This window comes from Pagrus pagrus, assembly GCF_965226575.1.
Source record: "Pagrus pagrus genome assembly, chromosome: 20".
Taxonomy (NCBI): Eukaryota; Metazoa; Chordata; class Actinopteri; order Spariformes; family Sparidae; genus Pagrus; species Pagrus pagrus.
Genome location: NC_140207.1, coordinates 6,811,019 through 6,821,745, shown reverse-complemented (window position 1 = coordinate 6,821,745; position 10,727 = coordinate 6,811,019). Strand labels below are relative to the sequence as shown.

The following is a 10,727-nucleotide window of genomic DNA, read 5'->3' as shown; positions in this document are numbered from 1 at the left end:
TCATTTGTTGGTTATGTTTGTCTGCAAAGGGTTTCCCCCCTTTGAACGAAAAATAAACTAAAAATGCTTGCAGTCTCATTTACCAACAGCAGGTGGCATCATAGTACCACCACAGCTGTGTACGTGACAGGTGTATGATTTCCTGAAAAGCTGTGCTGCCAGTGTACACTGAGCTGTTTTGGCCACTTGAATGCATTTTTACTATTGAGGAGAAAAAAGAGAAGAGAAGGAGAGACAGGGGAAATTTGCAAGCCACACTGTGGCTGTCATTAGCCTATTTATAATTGGAAACCACACACCTGCTTTCATGTTCTGATTCTCTAATATACCTATTTATTATGCAAATTATGGCATGCTGGTTGCATGTAGGCTACTAATAGGTGTGTGATTATAATGTGTCAGCCATTTGGGGCATTGCACCACAGATGTGTCCGTCTGCTGCAGCTCCATCACTCGCCGACAAATTATGTAGGCCCTCCAGCAGACCTTCAGTTTCGTCATCTGTGTTGCTGAGCTGTGCAAGAACAAGCCAGATAACTCTGCTGTCCTTTATCTTCAAGTCAGAAAGCACATGTTTTAATTTTTTTGTGTACAGAATAATAAAAGTTACTGTCTTTATTAGTTTGGAGACACCCAACTTGAGGTCTTTAACTAGTAATAATACATTTTATTGATATTTTAGAATAACTTTTTGGTAACACTTTACAATAAGGTACACAAAAAATGTGAGTAGTTACTGGGGAGTGTGTAAGGAATGAATCAGGAACAACTTCATGGTTAATGAACTGTTAACAAGTAAATCCTCAACTGTGATTCGAGGACTGTGTAGTAGATAATGATGAGTTACTGGAGAACAGACTGGGAGATAATATATTAATGAATCATTAGGTAATGATTAGTTCATTAATATCTGTGACAACAGATTGATCACTTTGTTCATGAGTTGTTCCTGATTAACTATCAACCAGCCGCTGAGTTACAGCTCATTAGTTACTAATTACTTAATCATCAGTTACTCTTTTTGTACCCTCAATTAAAGTGAGACATACTGAGTAGTAATCAATATTCATTATATAGCAGCTGGTTGATAGTATGTTAATTCACAGATATTAATGAACTAATCATTACCTAATGATTCCTTAATATATTATCTCCCCGTCTGTTCTCAAGTAACTCATCATTATCCACTATTTAATCCTCAAATCACAGTTATTGAGGAATTACTCATTAACAATGTATTAACCATCAAGTTGTTCCTGATTCATTCCTCACGTGCAGCTCAGTAACTGCTCACATTTGTGTGTGTGTGTGTGTGTGTGTGTGTGTGTGTGTGTGTGTGTGTGTGTGTGCCTGCCTTACTGTAAAACTTTACCAACTTTTTTAATCTGTATTTGCACATGTTCAGTTTTTACGCGGCGCATGTCCACGTCTCCACGGCGCGTCTTTCTGTTATGTCCCAGCTGAAGCTGACTTTCAGTTTGAAGGTGACGCTGTCACCGCTGCTGTCGCGTAATTCCGTTACTTCCTGACACGACAGGCGAGTTAAACCCGTTAGCTGGAGAGTGGAAACGCGCTCGGCACGTTGATGGAGGAATACCATCCAGCTCATCGAGCTGTAGTAGCCTGCTGTGGAGTGTCAATGAGGAGTTTACCACCACCACCACCGCAGCAGAGAGAGAGAGAGAGACAGAGAGAAAGAGAGAGAGAGACTCATTGATCCACATTGTTGCAGCGTGTCGGCGCATCTAAACTCCTCCCGGTCATTGCGCGGACATCATGTGGCCAACAACAGCCTGACAGGCGCACCGCTCACTGTGGGACCCTATATAAGCTCTGCAGCTGTCAGGTGGAGGACACTGGCTGCTTTGCGCTAGGGGACGACTCGCTTTAGGGGATTACGGCACTAGACACTCACAGATCCAAACTGTAACCATGTCTCATGCTTGGGGATACGCGGCCGACAACGGTGAGGCGCTCATCGGCCTGCATGCTATATATTATAGGGGTGTCATTGCTGAGAATGGGGTGTTTAAAGAACCAGTCATAACCAGCAGGACGTGCTCAATGAATGCACGGGTCACTGCATGCAGAGATTTTCTTATTTTATTTATTTATTTATTGCAATTCTGCACATTTGGGGGCTTTTTTACGCGCATTTTAAGCACATCACCCCCCAAACAAACACACTTCAAGATTCACATTTTAATAATCACAATTTTTCCATTATTGTATCATTTCTAGGACCCGAAAAATGGTGCGATAACTTCCCAATTGCCAATGGACCCCGCCAGTCTCCCATTGACATCGTCCCTGGCGCAGCATCTTTCGACGGGGCGCTGAAGCCGCTCAACCTGAAGTACGACCCCTCCACCTGCCTTGACATCCTCAACAACGGACATTCCTTCCAAGTGACCTTCGTAGACGACTCCGACAGCTCAAGTTAGTGTGACATTAATATTGCATGAATATCAGCGCAGCCTGCTCGGCTTGATATCGACGCCTCAGAATCTGATCAGGCAATTTGCATTTCATATTTCGCCTTAACGTGGAGAAAACACGATGCTTTCCTTTATTTTACTGCAAGATTTGTTGGTATATTAGAGGAGCTGTAGGATGATTGGACCTGTAGGGTTGCAAACAAAGACAATCGATGTACTGATGGTGATTTGATGCAGCAACCTGCAAAAAATGCGGCATTCAGCTGCTTTGTGTTAGAGCTGCACCTGCTTAAAGGCTGTAAAACCCATGCATGTTAATATAAGGTTAATATTTATCCAGGGTTTCGTCATGACCAAACAAGAAAAGGAAGAAAATATGTTTATTTAGTCATTTTATTCGATTATTCTGCGTTATTTATTTATTTTTTTTAAATCAAGAGAAATCTGCCTGGAGTTTGGTGGATGTGCTGCAGGGGCTCCATTCAAAAGCGGAGCACAAAGCACGCAGATACTAATTGAATTGGTAATGTAACCCCTGGTAAACCTTTCCCACGCCAACTCCTTTCTGCTGCCAGAGAGGTCAAAAGCACCAAAAAAGAAAAAAGAAAAACCAAGGTTACTCTGCAAACAGACGCCGGCTTGCTTAACTATTCAACCCCAACCCTGCATGTTAATGAGTCACTTATAAGATGCTTTGTTTTCCTTCCTAGACTATACAATTTAAGAATGCTTTGATTTTCTATTCTCTATTTTTTTTAATTGCATTTCAATTCATCTAAGATTTGGTTTCGGAGAGAGAATCGCTTCTGCTTCTCTTGTTTTTTTTTTGTATTTTGAGGATTTGGGATTGGTCGTCCTTAAGCTGATCTGAGTCTAATGCAGGGGATGGTTACATAATCAACCCAATCACATGGATTATTTCTAGTGGACACACATTAAGACAAAACAAAAGCACCTTTTTTTTTTCCTGAGAATGTGAGCTCGATGAGTTAGAGCCTCTCACATCTTGCTTCGCCGCACTTATTTTCCACCCTGCCCTCCCAAACAAAGGACGAGCTCGGTCTGCGTGTCATCGTGCATCATGTGTTTGTGTGTCACCTCAGCCTCTTTATATTTATTTCTCAGTGATCCCTTTATTAGCACACACACCTTCAGAATTGCAATGACCAGTTCGACATCTTCTTATCATTTGAGGCCGACTACTGAAAAACAAATATCCTGTCTGGAGAGGGCAGTGTGTGTTTGTGTGTGAGAGAGAGAGAGAGAGAGCATTTCGTAATAGCACCAGAAATAGAACAATATACAGGATTATCTGCCACCGTTTCAACTACTACTCCTGCAAATAGATACGTTACGTAACATTTACGGGAGTCTGGATGTGAACAATACGTGGACATTGTTTCAAACTGAATGTAACCCACACTTTGACAAAAGCTTACACAACAGGAACCGAGTCTGCCTCCATGAAATAGGAAGTCTGCCACGGTGGCACAAGTGCGTGTCATCTTCTCAGCCTATTCTTTGTGTTTTCATATTTTTACAGCACAGGAAATAAAAACATTTCTTTCCAAGTTTACAGTCATTTCATCATTTTATGACAATGTTGCACAGTCGAGGCCGACCGCAGCGCCACCCACCTTCAGCGTGGGATGAACTGACAGGAGATGTGTGTTTGTTCTGCAGCTCTGACGGACGGACCCATCACAGGAACCTACAGGCTCAAGCAGTTTCATTTCCACTGGGGAGCTTCTGATGACAAGGGCTCTGAGCACACCGTGGCCGGCAGCAAGTTTCCTGCTGAGGTAAGGATGCTCTGGCGTGGAGTAGCGAGGAGGAAAAAGTCAGATTAGAGTTTTAAATTTGACTTGCATCGCAGGTCGTTAACATTTCTTGAGAGCAAAGCTGCTCTGAGGGAAGAAATATATCAGATTAGCGAGGCCTAAATTGGAAAGTAATTTCCTTTTGCCTTTTATGTGTTCCAGTTCACTAACTTCAACTCAGAGCAGCTTTTTCTGCTTGTTATCTGTTGCTGGACTTCTAACTCAACCATCAAAACTATTTAACCTCAGAGAAGATTCAGTTTCCAAAATGTTGAGTCACGTTACTGTTTTGCAGCATTTGCATTTTTATTCCCACCCCTGTTGTGATGAGAAAAAACAGTTTTCGATCAAACTTAACTTAAGAGTCTATTGAGATTTTCCAAAAATGGATCCATATAAATAATATTATGTTTGAAGGGCTTTAATTTGATTGTTTTCTTTGTTGCCAGCTTCATCTGGTGCACTGGAACACCAAATACCCCAGTTTTGGTGAGGCTGCTAGCCAGCCCGATGGGCTCGCTGTTGTTGGAGTATTCCTGCAGGTTAGTAGCATACGTCTGCTTTAATTCACCACAGTGTATAGTTTAGTTACTGGAATGGATAGTAGGCCCCTGTCTGCTCAACTGCTTCAACATTATGTGTCTTTTTTTCAGATTGGTGCTGAAAATGCCAATCTCCAGAAGCTTCTGGAGGCCTTCAATTCCATCAAGGCCAAAGTAAGTTTATTTTCTATTTTTAAAAAACAAACATATTCTCTTGCATTTGATTATTTAAAAGCACCCAGAACTTTTAGTCACGGGAACTTCCTAAGCCTTTTTTTTTTTGTCTGCGTGTCCATCACGGTGTAAAGACTTGTGAAGATTAGGCAAATGAGCACGCTGATTTACATCTTTTGAATGTGACTATTCAACAATGACGCAATTTGTCACGGGTCCATGTGTCGATTTGTCGAAGATAAGTGAACAAAGACGAACTGGTTTGCAGCTGCAGGTTTTTAGAAATGGTGGCTGAAAAAAAAAAATGCTGCAAGTACTCAACCAATCACAAATGTTTATCCCCAAGCCCCACCCCTAAAGTTCCTGACCTTTTGGGATGTACTATCAACCCATGCAGGGATTTTATGGGGGGTAAAATATTGTCCTTAACATAATTTAGACCCTTGTCCCTGCAGTTCAGAGACCTGTTCCTCACTTTCTGTTATTTTCTTCATTGCTTTCAGGGCAAGCAGACCACCTTCGCCAACTTCGACCCTGCCACCCTGCTCCCCGGCTCCCTAGACTACTGGACGTATCTCGGCTCCCTGACCACACCCCCTCTGCTGGAGAGCGTCACCTGGATCGTCTGCAAAGAGCCCATCAGCGTCAGCCCTGCGCAGGTATGGCTGCTCACAGAGCAATTACTTCAGCGGTAGCAGAAGGCTTGGCTGCGAGCCCACGGCCTAGAATAGCCCCGTCTGCAAATCCTCTCTTCCACTACGATCCGAATCAAGGGCTTAATTGTTCAGATTAGCTGCGCGGCTGAAACCAGAAGAAGAATCCTTTATATCGGGGGGGAAATGCAATACAGCAGGCCCTTACACTATGAAATAAAAAAAGACACAATCTCGATCTCGAGAATGAGGACAGATCAGAGTTCACCACAGATGGTAATGGGGCCTCACCACAGTTTTTCTGAGTCAGTATGTGGGAAGTCAACAGGAAATGTTCGTCCCACACATGCAACACATTCTGTAAGGTGAAGAAACTCAGCTTCAGTGAGCGTGGGATTTCATCTGTAAACATCATACCTACATTTGTTTAGTGTTTGCTCCTAAAATTACCCCTAATCCCACGACTGAAAATGGTTATTTGACTCCCAACCACCCGTAAATCTAAACTAAGGGCCTCTCCAGGCAGGTTTGTCCTTGTGGTTTGAGTCTTCAGGCCACGTGAAAATTAACACTGCCCGGTGTAATGTTTATTTCATGGATGCGAGTGTGTGTCTCAGGGGTAAACATGTGAGATGTGTGGACATAACCTTTAGACTTTGTGTAATACAAAGCCGGTAAAGCAGATAATAAGAAAGAAGTCATTCACATGGAAAAAAATAAAATAATAAATAGTCGTCATTAGTTAATGTTCTGCAATCAGCACCCATATGCTGAATTGTTCCAGCCGTGAATATAACTCACTGTGTACATTAAAGAAGCAGTTTAACTACCAATCATTAGCCAGAGTTAATGACAAACCCTTCAAATAGGTCACACTATACCATCCTGAGGCCACTTGTCGATAACAACTTCATGTGCGTAGGGTTCATGTGAGGCTAATGCCGGCAGGTTAGCACATTATAGTGTAACCTAAAGACTAGAAACAGCTAGCTTGACTCTGTCCAAAGGTAACTAAGTCAGCCTGCACCTCTAATGCGCTCTGATTAACATGTTAAATCTTGTTTGTTTAATCCGCACGAATACCAAAGTGTACAAACAACAAGTCGTGGTTTCACCTCACAGTGACCTACCCAGCTAAAAGGCTAGGCTAGTCCGACACAAAGGCTAACCCCGAGCTAGTTCTAGCTAGCTAACTCCACTATTTGGCAGCTGTTTGGCTAATTTTAGCTTTTAAAATGTGATGTATAATTAGAGATTAAGTAAAATTGCTTAAGTATTTTTACACAATTGTGTCCTTACTTTTAGATAAAGGTAAAATATTTTAAGAATTGTCGTCCTGTGAATTCACAGAAATAGGGGGCAGCTCACCACCAGAGTAACCGCTAACTGCTCACTGTAGCTCAGCTAGCTGTGCAGCTAGCGGTCTGTACTGTGAGCTCTGAGCCCCGTCCAGACCGGCTTTTAATTGGTGAGCTTTTGAGGTGCTAGTAGGTTGATTTTGCTCCCTTTGGATATAGCCATGCTAGCTTTTATTTCCTGTTTACAGTCTTTATGCTAAGCTAAGCTAACAGCTAAATACCATAGCATCATATTTTGTGTACAGACATGAGAGCGGCATCGATCTGCTCATCGAACTCTTGGCAAGAAAGTGAATACGCCTATTTCCCAAACTATTCCCTAACGCGACTGTCAAAGTCAGTTCTCCATTAGGCCTACACACATCTGACCTCAAGTCAGTGACTCAGCGGCCAGACTAGTGATGTGTTTGCTGAGTGACAGTCACAGGAGGTCGGCAGGAATGACTAAACGTCTTCTCCCTTTTCACAGATGGCCAAATTCCGCAGCCTGCTCTTCTCCGCCGAGGGTGAGGCCGAGTGCTGCATGGTCGACAACTACCGTCCTCCCCAGCCGCTCAAGGGTCGCGCTGTCCGTGCTTCCTTTAAGTAAAATCCCCCCCTCCCCCCTCCGTGACCCTTTTTGCCCTTTTGCCCTCTATCCCTTCCCCCCGCCCAACAGTCAGACACCCAGAGTAACCTCTCTAGCAGTGAGCAACAAAAGCACACATATCTCTCTCCGTCCAATTTTTGAAAGATTCCTGTGGCCCGTTGCTTTTAAAGCTGGGCAGTCTAGCTGTGAGATGAAGCACTTCCAGGATTTGCGTCTCTCGTCTTTATGTACGTAAGCCAGCAAAGATGCCCTGTCATAATTTATTTTAAAGGAGACAAACACTTCATCGTCTTTGTTCAAACGCCAATGGGATGGAAAACGAAGATCAGTCAAAATGGTGCTCTCGAGTCAGCAGAAAGCTAGTTGCAGTAGGCAGGGGGAGGATGAAACTATCACCATCTGTGAAGGAGGGTAAGGTGCAGATAAAAAGCAGCACACAGGAAACCCTCCCGCTGCCAGTCTGTCTGTAATCTCTGACCGACTGCCAGCCTCTGCATCACAGCAGCTTAATGAAACGCTGCAGCCGCCTCCATCACAACCGATTGACTCAGAAATCCCCCTCTGGCACACACACACAGACAGACACACACAACATGGCACACACAGTCTCATGCAGGCATGATGCCTATAGGCACTGACCTGCTTACTGATTCAAATTCAGGGTAAGGACACGAGGACAGGCTGCTGCTGCAGCTACTGAACATCACAACAACGGCTTACTTCTCTGTTTTTACGACCCGATCTTCGAATCTTTCTTGTGTTTTGTCATCCCGTGTCGTGTTTTTATTATTATTATGGATTATGTCTTTTCTAGAAGCTTATGCAAAATAAGTCTTAAGTGATTCCTATATTACGTTTTGTAACCAAAAGGTCATCGGCGCTTTTTGATGCCCTGATAATATAGCAATAGGGAGGAATGATCCTGGTTTGAAATTGAAATGTAACGTGCAAAGAAAATCCCTTCGTGTGTTGTTTTGTTGAGTGCTAAAGCTTAAAACGCACAATCGCCTCGCGGGTGATGCCATAGTGGCTCATGCACAAAGCCAAGGACAAAAATTACCCCGCCAAGGAAGCCAAGGAAGAAGACAACCTGCCAACAGATTATAGTGTCAGCCTGGTGTCAGGCCCTGTTTAGGACAGTAACTAATAAAAGGCAACGTGAGGTCCTGAAGGCCTCTGCTTGTAGCCCTGTATGCATCTCTGAAATAATACAGAAGATTGACAAAAGCGATGTATTTCCAGAAAGATTGTAAATAACCGGAAAAAAAGAAAAAAACGCCTTATGCCAATCACTGTTAGGGCCGTCCAATGAGTATGTGTTGTTGTCATTCTATTTTGGAAGTGGACGTTTTACTTGTTGAATAAATATATTTTATGACTATAACAAGTGTCGTGTGTTTTTATCTGCTTTGCTTCTTTCACTTCGATTAGACTTTAAACTCTTCTGTGGCGAACAGGCTGTCAGCTGTTCTTATAAATCACCTTTAGTGACTCAGTTTTCACCTGTCACCACCTGAAACTCAGTGCATGTTATGTTACCTTTATTCTGGGGTTGTTTCATCATGCGTCTCTATTTTGAAGCTGACGCTCTGGTGAAGTTTCACTGGAAAACGAGTGTCTTTACGACATGGTGTTAGCAAATCATCTGCACCGTGTTCTCTGCTGACGGGTGAGATAAGTAATCTTATCTCAAAGGAAGGGAAATGCACTTTTAAACTTCTATAAATGTGGGCATGAGATCAAACTTCCTGGACGTGCATGTTGTGGTTTATAGGAAGACATTGATGTCATTTGTAACAAAGAAATTCAATGTTATCTTACTTCTTATGCACCTTTGCAAACAGCCACATAAATATATGTGGCCTTAAGTGTGCAGCATGCAGCGGTGGAGGAAGTATTGATCCTTTCTTCTTTTTTTGACATTCACCTCTTTGTGGGGGGTTAGATGAGAAGATGGATATCACTCTCATGTTTGTCAGTTACCTTTGAAGCTGCAGTCAGGAGATGTTAGCTTAGCTTAGCATAAAGACTTAAAAACAGGGGGAAACAGCTAGCCTGGCTCTGTCTAAGGGTAACATCATCCTCCTACAAGCACCTTTAAAACACACTAATTAACGTTTCATATCTTGATAATTTGAGATTTAAATTAACCAAAGTGTAAAAGTTACAAGTTTTGGTTGCAGGCTGCTGCTTTCCAGTATTTATGCTAAGCTATCCTGGCAGTAGCTTCATGTTTACTGTAAATAACACAAGAAAGAGAGGCAGGAAAGTGAATAAGTTCCTTTACACATATGACATTTTAGTTAACTTTAGATAATGCATCACATGTTATTCAAGCACATTATTTCAAAGTCACATCAAATGAATGTAGTTTAATAAGATATAAAGATATAAATACTCGATTAAGGTAAAAGTACCTCAAAAGACTGCTCAAATTCTTCTAAGTGCAGTACTTTATATGTGCTTCTTACTTTCCACAACTGGCATTGTGTGCAGCTATTTCAGAAACAGTTGCTCAACTTTGTATTTCATAAGCACTTGTGAAAATACTGTACTTGCAAAGAATAAAATGTTAACTGCTTATAATCCAAAATACTGCATCTGCAGCATTGGGGAAGGTGCATACTCCTGCATTGGAGCAGGACTGCTGCCTCATCCTAAGGTTATGTATAATTAAGTTTACTTTTAGCTAATCGATAATCTTTCAGCTGCAGAGTGGGACTGCATTGAGTGGAAACACATATAGAATTGTGAGTGCCAGCACCTTTCAGATGGTGGGCGATTAGTGATCTCTTGTCATCTTTCGTTGGAAAGAACAGACACCGCTAGCTGCTAACACCTCGGTGTCCTCAAGATTTTAATCAGCAGTGGCATCTCACCCTCTGTGAAATGTGAGCGGCGCTCGACTTCTCGCCTCTCTTGCAAACCCTCGACAGGCAGATGAGAAATTTGAATCGGCGAGCAGAGTTTTTCTACCTCCTCTGCTCGAGGCTGCTACGTCGTCTTTCTCAGCTGGTCTTGAGGCTCTCTGGAGGAATTTGTGCGTCTCTTATGTACAGTAGAAGTTGGCTTGACCACACAGAGCTCTAAATAGAGCTGAACTTGTCCCTAGTGCACCCTCAGTCCCCGGTGTGCCCTCATGTCCACTGTGTG

General features: G+C 42.7%; 1 protein-coding gene across 1 annotated transcript; it reads left to right on the top strand.

The window, feature by feature from the left end:
- Window positions 1-1,728: 1,728 nt before the first annotated feature.
- LOC311249082 (carbonic anhydrase 1-like) lies at window positions 1,729-8,958 on the top strand. Its single transcript, XM_084339818.1, has 7 exons — window positions 1,729-1,966; window positions 2,242-2,439; window positions 4,122-4,240; window positions 4,708-4,800; window positions 4,912-4,974; window positions 5,478-5,633; window positions 7,455-8,958. Exons 1-7 carry the CDS (start codon window positions 1,933-1,935, stop codon window positions 7,572-7,574), a joined length of 783 nt encoding a protein of 260 aa, XP_084195944.1. The 5' UTR covers window positions 1,729-1,932; the 3' UTR covers window positions 7,575-8,958.
- The last annotated feature ends 1,769 nt before the right edge of the window (window positions 8,959-10,727 follow it).

Bases quoted from the DNA above. Each gene is read 5' to 3' on its own strand.
- LOC311249082 (XM_084339818.1), top strand. From the start codon at position 1,933: ATGTCTCATGCTTGGGGATACGCGGCCGACAACG. The intron at 4,241-4,707 runs GTAAGGATGCTC...CTTTGTTGCCAG, and splicing joins GCAGCAAGTTTCCTGCTGAG to CTTCATCTGGTGCACTGGAA. The intron at 5,634-7,454 runs GTATGGCTGCTC...CCCTTTTCACAG, and splicing joins TCAGCGTCAGCCCTGCGCAG to ATGGCCAAATTCCGCAGCCT.